Consider the following 18,707-nt stretch of genomic DNA (forward strand, 5'->3'; position numbering starts at 1 on the left):
GCTGATTTTCTCAGTTTACAATGTTCCCATTAGACAGCCTGCTCATGAGAACTTGCAACAACAGCCCTCAACGGTTTCCCAAGAACACAACTTTCATAAGTACTCAGACAGATCCACTTCCACATGTAGGTGGTGGTCTGATACTTCAGTCAATTAAAGTGTAGGTCATGAAGCCCATTAAGACTGTTCTGTCATTCAATGAGAACATGGCTGATCTGATAATCCTCAAATAGATGTTCCTGCACCACCCCCCCCCCCTCCCCGTCATTACCTTTAATTCCTTTTTTGATAACAAAACAAAACTGTATATTCCAGCCCTGAATAAAACGTCTCCAAGATTGGCAGCAGGGTAGGACTCCTGAGCTGCGGCTTGTCCACTCTGTTCATCTCTTTTCCTTTCTTCTCTTGCATTTTTATCCTTTTTCCTTTTACCTCCCATGCTCGGGTGGCATTGGCGATGTCTGTTCGGAAAGCCAGTGCAGACTCCTGGCCTCAGTGTGGACTCAGATGCCTGGCACTCTCGACCTTGAGGTGAAGCCCAGCATGGTCTGAGTTGGAAGGACTGTTATTCTGAACTCTTACTTCTCTATTTTTCTAATATTTTTTCCCCTAAGAATTTATACTGAAGAATTTGTACCTTGGTACCTAAGATGGTGCCGTAAGTGGCGACTTGTGAACTTATCACTGCACTCACATGAGCATGTGTGGCATAAAGGCTTGTAAACTCTTGAATATACGTAACGAGTCAGTCTTGACTGCTCTCTGTGGTAAAGAATTCAACAGCTTTACTACCCTCAGAAGAAAACATTCTGTCATAAATGGGCAACCCCTTAAGCAGCAATGATCCCTCCAATCCTAGACTCTCTCACAAGGGGAAACAAACTCCTGTATCTACCCTGCAAAACATCCTAAGAATCTTATACATTTCTATAAAATCACCTCTCATTATTCTAGATTCCAAGGAGTACACACCCAATGTAGTCAATCTCTCCTCATATCCAGAATCAACATAGTGAACCTTCTCTGGCCAGAATAGCTTTCCTTTGAAACGAAGGCCAATAGTCCACTTGCCTTCCATCCAGTTTTGTGTCATCCACAAATTTGGCTATTCACTTCCCATTGCCGAATCATTAAAAACATTGTAAATAATTGTGGCTCCAGTACCAATCCCTGATCCCAAACTTGTAACCGATACAATCCAGAAAGACAGGGGCAGCAGATATATGGGAACCGTAGCAAATTCACCTCCAAGCCACTCATCACCCTGACTTCGAAATATATCACCATTCCTTTTGGTGTCGCTGTCAAAATTCCTCCGTAAGAACATTGTGGGAGTATCTACACTAAAGGTTGCAGTGATTAAGATGGCTCACCACCATCTTTTCCAGGGCAATTAGGGATGGACAGTAGATGGTGGGATCACCAGCCATGGCTACATACCATCAACAAATAAAATAAGAAGTGTCTGAGAATAGGGAGACCCAGTAGAACAGTTATCCTTAAAAGAAGGGTAAATGGAGAACAGAAGAGGCCCTAGTCAGTATGGGTAAAACATTAGAAAGCATGTCTGAATAAGGGAAATGAATGGTAGGAGGTGTAAATGCTGGCAAAGGTGGAGACGGTAAGGAAGTTTAACTCTCCTCTAGCCTTCCAACAGCTCTAACAAGACAGAGTTTTTTTGCGTAACTGTGTGTGCCCAGACCTGTTCTCAGCTATCTTCTGCTGGTTGTATCGCGTATGAAAGCCAACCAGCTCTTCCAGAAGGCCCGCAGCCAGCATTTCATCGACCCGACGATCCAAACGCTCATCAAGAACTGGAGACAGAAAGCAGAGAACCATAAGCTTTGCAAAGTTCTGTGAAGATTTTACAACAATTATTGTGCGAGAGAAAGATAATACAAGTCTAGAAATGAACCACTCATTCCTCACACCAACAGAACGGGTTGAAACAGTGAACTGTATCAATATGAGCTCTGCTACTTCTGGGGCAATCCCCATTTTCTCTCCATTGTCCCCTACCTTTATCCTCTAATTACTTAGGGCTACCCTCCTGCTCACTGATTGACATTGGCTCCCTTGATAAGCAGAAGTTTAATCTTCATATTCTCCTCCTCATTTTCAAATCCATCTATGTTCTTACCTCCCCACTTCTTTTTTCCCCCCAAAATTCCTGCAATTAAAACTCAAGAGTTTGCGATGCACATCTAATTCTGCCCTCAAGTATCCCCAGTTTTCTTTGCACCACTGGGGGCCAGACCCAACAGAATAAATACTTGTAACAGAAACTCTTGCAGTGGAAACAGCTGGGAAGTGGGAGAAATTGGAAAGTTCTCCCAGCATTGTCACTAACAAGATGGATCAGTTTGTTCATGCTGTATAATTTTTTTGAACTCCCAAAATGGTGATAATGGACTAGCAAATGTGATAATTATTGAATATATACTATTTGTAATAGGATGGGTCATTGCAATGTTTCATGTTAAATAATTCTCGTTATTTTGTCGTAATTTAAGGTAAAATTAAGACTGAGCCAAGATAGACAAAGTAATTACCCCAGAATAAAGCTGATTTTGAAAGGATAGGAATAGATTTGGGGAAAACTAATTGTAAAATTCCACTGACAAAGAAACAGAAAAGCAGAGGGAAATAAATAGGCTCCAGAAGAAATACATTCTGCTAAAAAGCAAGAACAAATGAGGCAGCACTGAGACACCGTGGATGAAGAGATCGACAAATTAAAACCTAAATGAAAGACATGCAGTAAGTAAATCAGGGATGAGAGTCACCAAAGACAAAAAACAGGCATTTGGCGGTTATGTATCTGGTTGAAGGGAGCTTGGAGTGTGAGAGGCAGGGGTTGAAGGCTGCTGGGCCGGAGATGAAATCTTACACTGCCAGGTCAGTCATTTAACAGCTGGCCTCTGCAGTCAGCAGGCCCTACAGCTGGGTCTCAGTCTTTCCTGGGTCAGCTAGCCTGACTTCAACAGGCATTCCCACCTTGGCAAGGGCACAAAATTAATCACACCTCTGGAGCTATTCCTGTCCTCCAACTCCTAGGTGTTGCTCCCAAATAGCCTCCGACATCTGGCTGCTTCTCATTGATCACAACGCTTTACAAGGACCTTGCTTTTACAGCAGGAACCGTGACTAACATCTCTGTGCCCGGCCCCTTCAGCTACTCCTCCGGGTACCTGCAGCAAACTCTGATTGGAGAAGCTGCAGCTGCCGAATCTGAAAGAGACAGCATCTTTGATTGGAAGGCGAACAGTCTTTCTTCCTCCTAATGCTTCTCCAATCACAGAAGTACATAGTTTCCACTTTCAGCAACTCACCGGATCACTCTGATATTATTTTTAATAAACAAGGAGCCTACTGGACAGTCGCTGAGAGCAGCCTCCCATTAGACCAGGTTTAGATAAAACACCTGTCACTGACAATCTCTCCTCATTTATATCTATGGGATGTGGTTGTCATTGGCATTTGTTGCCCTTTCATCAGAGAGGCCAGCTTAGCTATTTCAGAGGCTCATTAAGAGACAACCACTGACTGGGACCTGGAGTCACATATTGACCAGACTGGATAACAACAGCAGATTTTCATCTCTAGCTGACACCAGGTGAACCTGCCAGCCTTTTATGACAATCAACAACAGTTTCACAGCCACCACCACAAATGCGCCACGCTTTCAGACCATCGTACAAACTGGACCGTTGAGCAGGTTTACTGCCTCACACTTTCTCTTACCTGACAGGTCAGCGTGTAGCCAGAGTATGCAAGGCTTTGGAAAGCGCAGTGCTCCTCCAAGGGGTCCTCCTCCTTCCTCCTGGCGCTGTTTCAGTAGAAGTTTGCTGTGGGGAACTCCAACCTCCTCATAGACCTGCAGGCTCCTGCTCAGAGAAACAAGGCATGTGTTAGAGTTACCTGCAGGCAGGCAAGAAGGTGGTCTGTGTTACCTTCACCAAACAGAATGCTGGAGAAACGCAGGGAGTTCAAAACTAGAGGGCATCTTTTTCAGGCGAGAGGATGAAGATTTAAAATGGACCTGAGGGGCAACTTTTTCCACACAGAGGGTAGTTTGTATGTGGAATGAACTGCCAGAGGAAGTGGTAGATGCAGGTACAGTTACTAACTTGAAAAGACATTCGGATAGGTACATGGATGGAAAAGGTTTATAAGCAAAGAGGCCAACAGCAGGTAAATAGGACTCATTTTAGTTTTGGAAATTTGGTCAGCATGGACGAGTTGGGTCGGTTTCTGTACTGAATGACTCAGTAGGTCTAGCAGCATCTGCAGAGAGAGAAAAACAAACAGGGTTCTGAAGAAGATTCATACAAACTCAAAACATTAACTCTGTTTCTCTCTCCTCATATGCTGCCAGACCGAACGAGTTTCTCCAGCATTCTCTGGGTTTGTTTCAGATTTCCAGCATCCACAGTAAGCTGGAAGGAGATCTTTATCTCCTTCAGTCTGAACACAGTGTAGTCATTTCCACTTGTGAGAAGGCTAAAATTAGGTTTTGTAAATAATCACCAAAACATCAGTTGGAGAATTCAGGGGAAGCTTCTTCATCCAGAGGTTATTTAGAATGTTTTACTTGCTACTACAGAAAGCAAATTTTATTGTTGCATTTGAGGGTAAGCTATATATCCATGAGACAGAGGGGACGAGGAGAGAGTTGAGGAGACAATGTCAAAGTAAGGTTGGAGCAGGCTCTTAAGGAGCATAAAAAAAACTGACAGACTATTTCTGATAAATGGTCAGTTGCTGTGCCGTATGTGGACTATTAGGAGGATAATAATAGATTTCAAAAGGACACAGACAGACTGATGGAACAGACAAACATGACTGAGGAAAATCAATGCTGAAAACGTGTTGCTGGAAAAGCGCTGCAAGTCAGGCAGCATCCAAGGAACAGGAGAATCGACGTTTCAGGCATGAGAATGTAACTGATGTCCCTGATCCTAGAATCAAATACAGACTGGTAAAGCTGAGGCTATACTCCTGTGTGAAAAAGCACAGTGTAGATTGATAGAGATTTGAAGGGTCTAGGCAGAGCAGATAGGGAGAAACTGCTCCTATTGTTGGAAGAGTCAGAACCAGGGGATGCCAACTAGAGGCAAATGGCAAATGATCCACACACAATAGGAAGGAAAAACGACTTCACCAAGTGCCGAATACAGTAATGCACAGTCCAAGTGTGTGGTAGTGACAGATTCAATCATGGATTTCAGAAGGTTATTGGATAACTACCTAAACAGAAAACATTTGCAGGACCCCGGGGAAAAGACAGGGGAATAGGACCAGATGAGATGCTCTTGGAGAGAACCAGCACAGTCTGGAAGGGCCGAACCACCTCCATATGTACTGGAAACATTCTGGGATTCCAAATTCTGTGTACTTTTATGTGAAATGGGTGTCTCTCTCATGTTTTCTGATAACGTCTTGCCTGTTTGATACAAAATTCTTCCTTTGACTTGGTGTTGATCAGGGACAGTCAGCAAGATCAAAGTCTCTGAGAAATGGAAAAAAAAATGACCACAATTTGCAGCTTAGCCACAACACATCAGCTTTTTCGCACTCCATTGAAATTCAATTGCTCACTTCAACCAAAATATAATTTTTAATATGCACGTAGAACAAAACATTATCAGTTACATGCATCAAAGTACCATTGCATCAGTGTTAGCTTCTTGCTGCAATGTCAGAAATGCCCACTCCAAGTACATAGGAGTACATAGACCAAAGGGGACACTTCAGTACATCACTGAACAAGGGCCATAGTGTTGGAGGTGGTGTCCTTCATGGGTAGGAGGGCAGGGGAGATCTCCTGGTATACGTGCAAATCTCAAGCAAGGGCACCAGAACTCGTGATTCCAGAAGCAGGTCAAACAGACATGGTCCAAACTGGCACAAAGTGACTGTGGAGAGGTAAAGTAAAAGCACCCAGAGGGAGGATTGCATTGGGGGGGAAGCCATCCTGATGAGGCTCCCCCATGACTACCATCGTATTCTGGTCACCAGCCTCCACACAGTTAGGAATATTCAAATGAAAATCTCCATGAGGGTCAAAGACCAGATAGAGGAGGTGGTTACAAAATGAAACCCCTCCGTCTCCACCATCTCCCTGGATTCAACAGTTTCAGGTCAATCAGATATCAGCCGATGAGTGCCTCACACCAGTTAAATCCTTTAGATATCGTTACTTTAGAATTCAGGAATTGTTCACTGCGTCCAGTAAAATCCCACAAGCAGCAAGATAATCACTGGAAACTTTTAACATTGTAAAATATTAACATTGACCAGGACACCAGATCTCCCAAGACCTTGCTAGTTCACTAGTGTGGGTACATCCAACAGTGAGGCAATCCCCTGTGCTTAGTGGAGTGTCAGTTTGGGTACACACTCAACTCCCTGGAGTGGTTTAAACACTCAACCTTCAAAGCAAAGATGAGAGAGTGCTGCCAATGGAGTTACAGCCAATACTGTGCAGTTTGTGTGTCTCTCAGTCTCAGCTCTAATACAGCTAACATGATGTGAGAGTGAAGGGCAAGAATACAGAATGTATATGGATTTAATTAGATCACTGTTAAAAGAAACACCATCTGCTGAGAGATGATGTTATTCAATCTACAACTGTCATTCATATTTAGCTGACCTTGCCACCTTGCGTTTATCGTTTGGGTGTAATTTTGCTGCCATTTCAGGGTCAACTTCAGCCAGTCGTTTGTAGAGTTCTTGACAGTCCAGTTTTTCCAGTTCTTCCTTTCGACTGGGCGATGGTGTTCGACTCCCAGTTTCCCAGTCTGCTGCAGAGAAAGCCTTCTCTTTCTACAAGACAGAGATAGCACCAATCAACCTCATCAATTGGACAGAATGTCACAAACTAACTGCAGCAAGCGAGAAATAGAGCACAGTTTCATTTCCTGCAATGAGGGACACATTCTGGAAAAGCAAGGGGCTGTATTAAAGCCACCAATGAGTTCAGCCACAGTCATTGTAACAAGTAGTTGGAGCATCTCACTTTTATAGGATTTCATGTACACTGCCCTACATCAATGTGCACAGCAGAGTAACAAGGGAAAGCAGTGACTGCCCCCCCTTGTAGGCTGACTGGACACTCTGCATGATGATAAAAGTGCAATGCCTGATGAAAGGACGCGGATAGAAATAACTAAGCTGCTTTTGGAAAAAACAAAGTACACATCTGAATGCACAAACTAAAACTGATAATCCAATTCACCGAGTTAGATTGGACATGCTTACATTAGATTAGAATAGACTCCCTACAGTATGGAAACAGGCCATTCGGCCCAACAAGTCCACACTGACCCTCTGAAGAGCAACCCACCCAGACCCATTCCGCCACCCCATATTTCCCTCTGACTAATGCACCTAACACTATGGGCAATTTAGCATGGCCAATTCACCGAACCTGTACATCTTTGGATTGTGGGAGGAAACCAGGGAGAATGTGCAAACTGCATACAGAGGTGGAAATCAAACCTGCTATAATACATAATATCAAATGCATTATGCTCCCTGATGTCCATAAGTCATCTTCCTTAACGCATAGAATTATATTCCTCTTTCAGCTTACAGCACATTGCGCTCTGTTGTTTTGGAGAGCTGAGCCATCCTGTCATATGATACATTCAGTGACCAGACAAGGGCTCCACTGCATTCTGGGATACAATACCCAGTAACCCAGCCTCCTGGTGACACATACTCAGCGAAGCTCTCTGTCAGTGTATGGTTAATCAGCCACTATACAAAGCTCAATGAAACCCACCTTTGCGTCCACCAATACTTTCCAAAGTAGGGATTCGATGTAGTAGTTGGTTCCTCCCACAATGATTGGGATCTTCTGTCTGGCAATGATATCTTCAATGTGTGAAGTTAATGGAAATTTTTCAGAGTTGAAAGTTTGAGGACTGCATTTAACCTGCACCCTCAAATACACAAGACTTTCTCCAGATGGCTTCCAGTTCGACAGGGAGTACAGTCGCTGGCAAAGCCGGGGAGCAACATATATTAGGAGCAGAGAGTGCAGGCTTTTAATTAAAAATAAGCCGACTTTGAGAAGAGGCAGGTGCTATTGGTATCACTATGACCCAAGTCAAAATATCATGGGGTTCAAGCTGCACTTCACCCATTCCAGTACTGCAGGAGTGCGGCCTGGGGTCAGAGATGTTCTGTTTTACATTAAAACCTGAGGCTGCCTCTGCCAACATCTGAACTTACAAGTCAACACTTCAGAATCAAACTAGGAACAACCTGCAAGATGACATTATGCCAGCAATCACATAATTATCAGGAAAAACCAAAGCCAACAGATAACACAGTGCCAACAATCGGAGATCAGATGTCTAGTGAACTATTATTAGCTCTTCATGGTGTAGGTTCAGAAACGAGGGACATAACTTTAAACAGCTCAGTTTTACAGGTTATGAATAATTTGTTCTCCCCATCTCAGCCAAGACTTTGACATTCCACAAAGCTGGAATTCAAGTATAATGTCCAACTTCACCTCTCCGCTATTGACCATCTTTTTAAACTGCCTCTTCAACCCTCACCAAGCATCTGAGAGAGTAGCTCATGAAGTTTGTCACGAAGATTGAACCATCAGTTCAGTTGTCTTTGCAGCTCCCCTCTCTACCCCTAGCACACCAGGTTCAACTTCCCCTAAGGATCACCCTACCCTATACTGGATTAGTGGTGCTGGAAGAGCACAGCAGTTCAGGCAGCATCCAACGAGCAGCGAAATCAACGTTTCAGGCAAAAGCCCTTCATCAGGAAAAAAGGCAGTGAGCCTGAAGCATGGAGAGATAATCTAGAGGAGGGTGGGGGTGGGGAGAGAGTAGCATAGAGTACAATGGGTGAGTGGGGGAGGAGATGAAGGTCAAGGAGGAGAGGGTGGAGTGGATAGGTGGAAAAGAAGATAGGCAGGTCGGACAAGTCAAGGAGACAGTAACTGAGCTGGAAGTTTGAAACTAGGATGAGGTGGGGGAAGGGGAAATGAGGAAGCTGTTGAAGTCCACATTGATGCCCTGGGGTTGAAGTGTTCCGAGGCGGAAGATGAGGCGTTCTTCCTCCAGGCGTCTGGTGGTGAGGGAGCGGCGGTGAAGGAGGCCCAGGACCTCCATGTCCTCGGCAGAGTGGGAGGGGGAGTTGAAATGTTGGGCCACGGGGCGGTTTGGTTGATTGGTGCAGGTGACTCGGAGATGTTCCCTAAAGCGCTCTGCTAGGAGGCGCCCAGTCTCCCCAATGTAGAGGAGACCACATCGGGAGCAACGGATACAATAAATGATATTGGTGGATGTGCAGGTGAAACTTTGATGGATGTGGAAGGCTCCTTTAGGGCCTTGGATAGAGGTGAGGGAGGAGGTGTGGGCACAGGTTTTACAGTTCCTGCAGTGGCAGGGGAAAGTGCCAGAATGGGAGGGTGGGTCGTAGGGGGGTGTGGACCTGACCAGGTAGTCATGGAGGGAACGGTCTTTGCGGAAGGCGGAAAGGGGTGGGGAGGGAAATATATCCCTGGTGGTGGGGTCTTTTTGGAGGTGGCGGAAATGTCGGTGGATGATTTGGTGGATGCGAAGGTTTGTAGGGTGGAAGGTGAGCACCAGGGGCGTTCTGTCCTTGTTACGGTTAGAGGGGTGGGGTCTGAGGGCGGAGGTGCGGGATGTGGACGAGGTGCGTTGGAGGGTATCTTTAACCACGTGGGAAGGGAAATTGCGGTCTCTAAAGAAGGAGGCCATCTGGTGTTTCCTATGGTGGAACTGGTCCTCCTGGGAGCAGATACGGCGGAGGCGGAGAAATTGGGAATACGGGATGGCATTTTTGCAAGAGATAGGGTGGGAAGAGGTGTAATCCAGGTAGCTATGGGAGTCAGTGGGTTTGTAAAAAATGTCAGTGTCAAGTCGGTCGTCACTAATGGAGATGGAGAGGTCCAGGAAGGGGAGCGAGGTGTCAGAGATAGTCCAGGTAAATTTAAGGTCAGGGTGGAATGTGTTGGTAAAGTTGATGAATTGCTCAACCTCCTCACGGGAGCACGAGGTGGCGCCAATGCAGTCATCAATGTAGCGGAGGAAGAGGTGGGGAGTGGTGCCGGTGTAATTATGGAAGATCAACTGTTCTACGTAGCCAACAAAGAGACAGGCATAGCTGGGGCCCATACGTGTGCCCATGGCCACGCCTTTGGTCTGGAGGAAGTGGGAGGATTCAAAGGAGAAATTGTTAAGGGTGAGGACCAGTTCGGCCAAACGAATGAGAGTGTCAGTGGAAGGGTACTGCTGGGGACGTCGGGAGAGGAAAAAACGGAGGGCTTGGAGGCCCTGGTCATGGCGAATGGAGGTGTAGAGGGATTGGATATCCATGGTGAAGATAAGGCGTTGGGGGCCGGGGAAACGGAAGTCTTGGAGGAGGTGGAGGGCGTGGGTGGTGTCTCAAACGTATGTGGGGAGTTCCTGGACTAGGGAGGATAGGACAGTGTCAAGGTAGGTAGAGATTAGTTCAGTGGGGCAGGAGCATGCTGAGACAATGGGTCGGCCAGGGTGGTCAGGCTTGTGGATCTTGGGAAGGAGGAGGAACCGGGCAGTGCGGGGTTCCCGGACTATGAGGTTGGAAGCTGTGGGTGGGAGATCTCCTGAGGTGATGAGGTTCTGTATGGTCTGGGAGATGATGGTTTGGTGATGGGGGGTGGGGTCATGGTCGAGGGAGCAGTAGGAAGAGGTGTCCTCGAGTTGGTGTTTGGCTTCAGCGGTGTAGAGGTCAGTGCGCCAGACTACCACTGCGCCCCCTTTATCCGCTGGCTTGATGGTGAGGTTGGGATTGGAGCAGAGGGATTGGAGGGCTGCGCGTTGTGAGGGTGAGAGGTTGGAGTGGGGGAAGGGGGACGACAGGTTGAGGCGGTTAATGTCCCGGCGGCAGTTGGAAATGAAGAGGTCGAGGGCAGGTAATAGGCCAGCGCGGGGTGTCCAGGTGGATGCAGTGTGTTGGAGTTGGGCGAAGGGGTCCTCGGAAGGTGGGTGGGAATCCTGATTGTGAAAGTAAGCTCGGAGGCGGAGGCGACGGAAGAATTGTTCGATGTCACGTCGTGTATTAAATTCATTGATGCGTGGACGGAGGGGGATGAAGGTGAGTCCTTTGCTGAGGACTGATCGTTCGTCCTCAGTGAGTGGGAGGTCTGGAGGGATGGTGAAAACTCGGCAGGGCCGGGAGCTGGGATCTGGTGTGGGTGTGGAGCTGGGAGTGGGGTCGGAGCCAGTACCTGGAGTGGGTGTGATGGTGGGGGGAATGGGGATGGAGGCATGAGCTGGGGTGATGTTGCCCTCGGGGTTCTGGGGGGGTGATAGTGACAGTGGGGTCTCTGGGGGGCGTGTCAGCAGAATGCAGGTGAGTGGCGCTGGTGAAGGCGGAAGTGGTGGTGATCATGGCAGGAGGGGTGGCGGGAGTCACTGAGCATGTGGTATCAGCGATGATGTGAGGGCCGGAAGTGGCTGTGGGAGTGGCCATGATGTGGGCGGAAGTGACATCATCAGTCAGCGTGGGGGTGGTAGCTGCGTCAGCCGCATGGCTAATGGCGTTTCCGAGGCCAGGGGAATCTTCTGGAATGTTTGAGGAGCGCTGGTTATGGAGGTGGGTGGATAAAAGTTTGTTGTACTTACAGTTTTTGATGTTTGAGATGGAATTGAAATACTGTTTGTTGAGAGTATGAATTCTCCTGAGGATGTAGTACAGAGTGGGTCCTTTGCAATTCTGAGAGAGTGTGGCCCTCACTGAGGCAGGGCTGATTGGAGAGAGGTTAGGTGACGGCGCATTGCTGCAAGCGTATCACCCTACCCTAGCTCTGCATCCTTATTATTCTCTATTCTTTCTTTCATTCAGTTAGAGTGATACAGCCTGGAAACAGACCTTTCGGTCCAACTAGTCCATGCCAACCATGTTTCCAAACTAAACTAGTTCCACCTGCCTGCATTTGGCCCATATTCCTCCAAACCTTTCCTATTAATGTACTTACCCAAATTGTTTTAGAAGGTGTAAGGTGCATCCACTACTTCCTCTGGCAGTTCATTCCACACATGAACCACCCACTCTGTAAAAATGCTGCCTCTCATGTCCTTTTTAAAATATTTCTTCACTCACCTTAAAAACTATGCCCTCTAGGTTTTAACTCTGTCAGCTTGGGGAAAAGACCTTTGCTATTCACCATATCTATGTTCCTCATGATTTTATGAACCTTTGTAAGGTCACTCTTCAACTTCCTATGCTCAAGTGAAAACGTCCCAGCCTATCAGTCTATTCCCTGCATTCCCAGCAACATCCTGGTAATTTTTTCCTGAACCCTCTCCTGTTTAGTAATATCCTTCTTTTGACAGGGTGACCAGAACTCCAACACAGTACTCCAGAACAGACCTCACCAACATCCTGTGCAACATCAACATGAAATCACAACTCCTATAAAAGGTCTGAGCAATGAAGGCAAGCATGCTGAACGCCTTTGTAGCCATACCATCTACCCGCGATGCAAGTTTCAAAGAATTATGGAGATCACTCCCAGGTCGATGCCACAACATTACCCAGGCAGCAGAAGAAGAATGTTGGGAAATGCAACCCTATTCACTTTGGTGGAATAGGAAAGCAGAATATTGCTGAAATGTGTGAAACTTGTAAACATTGGCATTCAGGCAGGCTGAGGTACAAGGAACACAAATCATGAGCATGTAAGTACAGCAAGTAATCAAGAAAGCAAGTAACACACTGATCTTTATCAGAAAGAGATCGAAGGATGGGACATAAGGAAGTCTTATGGACAAGGTTTCCATGGCACACCTCGTACGGTTTGGGTCTATGTAATTAAAGGAAGAATATACTTTTATTGGACACAGAACAGTGACAGGTCACTTGTCTGGTCCCTGGATGCGCTGCCTGTGCAACGATGAGAGGGTGAGTAAACTAGGACTATAATCTGCAGTTTAGAAGAAAAAGACATGATCTCTTTGAAGCATACAAGATTCAACAGGGTGGTGATCGGGTGGATAGAGAGATGGTTTCGTCTGGCTGAGGAGTTAGAACATGGGGTACAGTCTCAGGATAAGGGGTCAGCAATTTAGAATGGAGATAAGACGGCTTTAAATCTTTGGAATTACTTGTCCACAGATATTGATACTCCATATATTCAAGGCTAGGATGGAAAGCTTCTTAGTCTCTCAAGGAATCAAGGACTTTGGGGAGTGGGCAGCAAAGTGAAAATGAGGGTGATGATCAGCGCTGACCGGAATTAATGACCTATTTCTAATGCTCACCGGTGTACAGCTAGGACCGGCTTTGCCCAGTTTCATTCTCAATACTCCCCTGAATAGAGACCAAAGTCACATGCCCGATCAGCCTGACGCAGACAGAAATCATACAGACGCCTCTAATACAGACTGTAACAGCCAACACACCCCCAGATTCAGCTGGAATCACTGCCCAACCCAAGACTCAAACTGAAATCACACATCTCCCTTCACATCATGAAAGGATATAATCGACAGTGCCTTATTCCTGAAGTCAACAACCGAATAGGAAACAAGTGGATCCAGGAAGCTGATCATGTGGTGTTTGCACAGTTGCTGCTCCTCTCGAGTCACCTTGTTTGTAATGATGTCCAAACCTTTATAAACCTGCAACATACAGCCAAATATTAACATTGTTAGGAAAGTTTAACTCTACTATCCTCCTGACTCAAGATACTATCCTTAAATAGTATCAGCCTCTTCAACACTTCACCCTGAGCCATGACTCATTTTATCCTGTCCAACCACTATGGGTTGCTACTTCCAATTCCCCTCCCACAACCCCATGACCTCTCCACCTTGACCGCCGACTTCTCCAACTAGGGTGCATGATTTCTGTCTGTATCTGGCTGGTCTCCAATCAGCAATTATTACATTGTACATCAAATCGAGCCACAGTCAGAGCGAGGTCAGATGACAAGAGCACCATTTTAATCTCAAATAAAACAAGCCACAAGAATGGTTCCTTAGTCAAGTCCAGAGTCTCAACTTCCATCTGGGGATTGTATATTGCTTCATTCCCTCACTTTTAACCTCTTCTTCAGATTTAACCCTTTCCTCCCTCATGTTAAATCAGATCTTCCTTCCAGTAATTTATTTTCAAAACCATTCTGATATTCTCTGTATATACCTCATTGACTGTTTAACTATTGTCTCTGCCTCTCTCTCGGTCTGTCTAGAGACGTAGCGTTTTGCTCTGTTAGCCTCATGGTCTGTCTGTCCATGACCCCTATGTGATTCTATTGGATTAACATTGACATGTTTTCAGAATCACAAAAGTCACAGCAATGTTACTGTGTCGTGTCACACCACAGTTCACACATTCTACTTCAGTAAGTGCAACAAATGCAACCTCAGACTTTAGCAACAAAGTCCATTGATGTGACGGCACTGAATTTTGCAATAATATCCAAAACAAGATTATTTGTTCATTTTATTCACTCGATTCATAGGGGTTGCTCTGCACAAACTGGCTGAAATTACTACACTTCTAAAGTACTTAATTGGCTGTAGAGCATCTTGGGACATCATGAAAAGTGCTTTCCAATGGTAGTCCTTCACTTCAGAATTGAATACAGCAAAGTCAGATTTCCTGGGGAGAGTTCCCAGTCTAAACAGTAGATAATGTCTGAGAACAGAAAATGCTGCTGGTTCTCAAAAGGTTCATAAAGATTGATACACAAAAACAGAGACATGCAGATAAGACACAGAATGTTTCAACTCAACGCTGCTTTGTCAGCTGCAAAGTTAAATATTTCTCTCTCCAGAGATGCTGTCTGACTGGCTGAGTAACTACAGCACCTACTATTTTCAAATTTTCAGGATCTCAGTATTTCAAATTATTGCACAGGATCTAGTGCTACACATCCCCAAATACACTCAAGAAGATCCTGGTGAATGACATTCTTGAACCACTGTAGGCTGTAAAGAAAGCAATGCTAATAGGGATGGAGATGCAGGATGTGACCCAGCGACAATCGTGATTTAGGACTTAGTCAGGATAGTGTGGGCCTTGAAGGGGAACTTGTTGATGGGGAGGTTCCTGTGTATCTGCTACCCTTGTCTTTCGTAAGCAAGTTAAACTCCCCAGTCCAACATAGCACATAATTTCTAGATGAAAGTTTGGAAGGTACAGTCGAAGAGATCTTAGGGAAGTTCTGCAATGCTGTGAGATGATTACAAACATTGCTGCTAATGAGTGTCAGTGGTCGAGAGAATGGACATTTATGGATGCAGTGCTAATCTGTCTGTTTGTCCTGGATGGTGTCAAGTTTTGAGTACTGTTGCCACTGGACAAGTAGGTTGCATTTGTTGCATTTACTGAAGTAGAATGTGTGAACTGTGGTGTCACACTCCTGACTTGTGACTTGTAAATGTAAATAGTTGAGAGGTAAATTATCACTTACAGGGTTCCTAGTCTCTGTCCTACTCTTGTAGCCACAGGACATATGGCTAGTTGACTTCCTGGTCAATGGTAACCCCCGAGAATAAAGAACAAAGAAATTTTACAGCCATGGAACTGGCACTTCGGCCCCCCCAAAAGCCTGAACCGATCCAAATCTACTGTCTAAATCTGTCGTCCAATTTCTAAGCATCTGTATTTCTCTGCTCCCCACCTACTCATGCATCTGTCCAGATGCATTTTAAATGAATACACCATGCCTGCTTCTACTACCTCTGCTGGCAACGCATTCCAGGCACCTACCACCCTCTGTGTAAAAGTACTTGCCGTGTGTCTCCCCTTAAACTTTTCACCCTTCACCTTGAAAGCTTGACCTCTCGTTATTGAATCCTTCACCCTGGGAAAAAGCTTATCTCTATTTACCCTGTCTATACCCTTCATGATTTTGTAGACCTCAATCAGTCCTCCCTCAATCTCCTTTTTTCTAATGAAATTGAGCCTAACCTATTCAACCTCTCTTCAAATCTAGCACCTTCCATACCAGGCAACATCCCCTAAACCTTCTCTGCACCCTCTCCAAAGCACCTACATCCTTTAGGTAATGTGACGACTAGAACTGTACACAGTATTCTAAATGCAGCCAAACCAACATCATGTACAATTTTAACATGACCTGCCAGCTCTTATACTCAGTACCCATCCGATGAAAGCAAGCATACCATATGTCTTCTTGACCACTCCATCCACCTGTGCAGCCACCTTCAGGGTACAATGGACCTGCACTCCCAGATCTCTCTGTTCATCAACTTTGCCCAGGGCTCTTCTGTTTACTGTATAATTCGCTCTAGAATTAGACTTCCCAAAATGCATCACCTCACATTTGTCTGGATTGAAACCCATCTGCCACTTTTCCACCCAACTCTTCAGTCTATCTATATTCTCTTGTATGCTTTGACAGTCCACTATGCTTTCTGCTACTCCACCAATCTTCGTGTCATCTGCAAACTTGCTGATTAGATGAACAGTGCCCTCTTCTAGATCATTTATGTATATTACAAACAACAGTGGCCCCAGCACTGACCTCTGTGGAACATCACTGGTCACCTTTCTCCATTTTGAGAAACTCTCTTCAACTACTACTCTCTGTCTCCTGTCGCTCAACCAGTTCTTTATCCACCTAGCTAGAACAACCTGCACACCATGTGACTTCACTTTCTCCATTAGTCCACAACGGGGAACCTTATCAAACATCTTACTAAAGTCTGTGTATATGACATCTATTAACTTGAGGACATTGAAAAATGGGAGACTCAGTAATGATAATGCCATTGAATGTGAATGGTTGACAGTTAGCTTCTGTCTTGTTGGATATTTTGAGAATTGGCTGTAAATGTTAGAATTAGAATCCCGACAGTGTGGAAACAGGCCATTCAGCCCAACACGTCCACACTGACCCTCTGAACAGAAACCCACCCAGTCCCATTCCCTTATCCTATGACTAATGCACCTAACATTGTGGGTAATTTAGCACGGCCAATTCATCTGACCTGCACATCTTTGGACTGTGGGAGGAAACCCAATGCAGACACTGGGAGAATGTGCAAACTCCACACAGACAGTCGCCCGAGGGTGGAATTGAACCTGGGACCCTGGTGCGATGAGGGAGATTACTGAAGGGTTTAATAAGGAGCCAGGTTGTGGGGTGAGTTAATATTCCTGAGGTGGGGCTGTGACCTTTGTAAACACATGAAGCCACAGGCCCGACTATTGTTCAAAATCCCCACTGAGCATCAGCATTTACAGGGGGGGGGATGAGACCGGCGCCACCTCCCCTCACACTCCCCCTTCCCCCCTCACCACTCCCTCCCCCCTCCCTCCTCCCTCCCCCCTCCCCCCTCCCCTCCCTCCTCCCTCCTCCCTCCCCCCTCCCCTCCCTCCTCCCTCCCCCCTCCCCTCCCCCCCCCCCCTCACCCCCCTCCCCCCCCTCCCCTCCCCCCCCCCTCACCCCCCTCCCCCCCCTCCCTCCCTCCCCCCTCACCCCCCCTCCCTGTCCCTGTCCCTGTCCCTGTCCCTGTCCCTCCCCACGACTCCCCCTCACCACCCCCGTCCCTCCCCCTCCCTGTCCCTCCCGGGACCTGCATAGAGTCCGCGCTGATGATTTCTCCTCGGAGCCTCCGGCCCAGCTCCAGCGCGAGCCGCGACTTCCCGCTGCCGGTCGGCCCGAGAATCACCAGCGGGAGGCCAGCCATCGGCAGGCGGAGAGCCCGAGGCCCGACTCCGGCTCCGGGAGAGACAGGCCCCAGGACCAGACGGGGGGGGGACCGGATATAGGAGGGACCGGCAGCCGGGGGACCGGAAATAGGGGGGGACCGGGTGTGGGGGAAGGGGTAACGGAAAGGGATAATTGGCTGAGAATAGAAGTTAGGGAGCTGGATAATGGGGACACCCAGGGCCGTGGGTGTGGATAATGGGGACACCCAGGGGCTGTGGGTGTGGATAATGGGGACACCCAGGCAGTGGGTGTGGATAATGGGGACACCCAGGCAGTGGGTGTGGATAATGGGGACACCCAGGCAGTGGGTGTGGATAATGGGGACGCCCAGGGCCGTGGGTGTGGATAATGGGGACACCCAGGCAGTGGGTGTGGATAATGGGGACACCCAGGCAGTGGGTGTGGATAATGGGGACGCCCAGGGGCAGTGGGTGTGGATAATGGGGACGCCCAGGGGCTGTGGGTGTGGATAATGGGGACACCCAGGGGCTGTGGGTGTAGATAATGGGGACACCCAGGGGCTGTGGGTGTGGATAATGGGGACACCCAGGCAGTGGGTGTGGATAATGGGGACGCCCAGGGGCTGTGGGTGTGGATAATGGGGACACCCAGGGGCTGTGGGTGTGGATAATGGGGACACCCAGGCAGTGGGTGTGGATAATGGGGACGCCCAGGGGCTGTGGGTGTGGATAATGGGGACACCCAGGCAGTGGGTGTGGATAATGGGGACGCCCAGGCAGTGGGTGTGGATAATGGGGACACCCAGGCAGTGGGTGTGGATAATGGGGACACCCAGGGCAGTGGGTGTGGATAATGGGGACACCCAGGGCAGTGGGTGTGGATAATGGGGACGCCCAGGGCAGTGGGTGTGGATAATGGGGACACCCAGGGGCTGTGGGTGTGGATAATGGGGACGCCCAGGCAGTGGGTGTGGATAATGGGGACACCCAGGGCATTGGGTGTGGATAATGGGGACGCC

The 18,707-nt window shown here is 47.2% G+C and overlaps 1 protein-coding gene across 6 annotated transcripts in view; it reads right to left on the bottom strand.

Moving 5' to 3' along the window:
- trit1 (tRNA isopentenyltransferase 1) overlaps window positions 1-17,903 on the bottom strand; it is a 50,902-nt gene extending 32,999 nt beyond the window's left edge. Inside the window, exons 1-7 of one of the 6 annotated variants that reach the window (XM_072548619.1) lie at window positions 17,592-17,677; window positions 15,461-15,518; window positions 13,522-13,661; window positions 7,790-7,886; window positions 6,656-6,828; window positions 3,745-3,887; window positions 1,703-1,814 (exon numbers count right to left, since the gene is read on the bottom strand). In XM_072548619.1, coding sequence (XP_072404720.1) covers window positions 1,703-1,814; window positions 3,745-3,887; window positions 6,656-6,828; window positions 7,790-7,886; window positions 13,522-13,661; window positions 15,461-15,502 — 707 coding nt within the window. In that variant the 5' untranslated portion in view covers window positions 15,503-15,518; window positions 17,592-17,677. Of the gene's footprint in view, window positions 1-1,702; window positions 1,815-3,744; window positions 3,888-6,655; window positions 6,829-7,789; window positions 7,887-13,521; window positions 13,662-15,460; window positions 15,519-16,175; window positions 17,228-17,591 lie in introns of those variants that run through there. The other 5 variants (XR_011952453.1, XM_072548623.1, XM_072548618.1 and 2 more) reach the window with 5 other exon arrangements.
- Between the last annotated feature and the right edge of the window lie 804 nt (window positions 17,904-18,707).

This window comes from Chiloscyllium punctatum, chromosome 27 (assembly GCF_047496795.1).
Source record: "Chiloscyllium punctatum isolate Juve2018m chromosome 27, sChiPun1.3, whole genome shotgun sequence".
Taxonomy (NCBI): domain Eukaryota; kingdom Metazoa; phylum Chordata; class Chondrichthyes; order Orectolobiformes; family Hemiscylliidae; genus Chiloscyllium; species Chiloscyllium punctatum.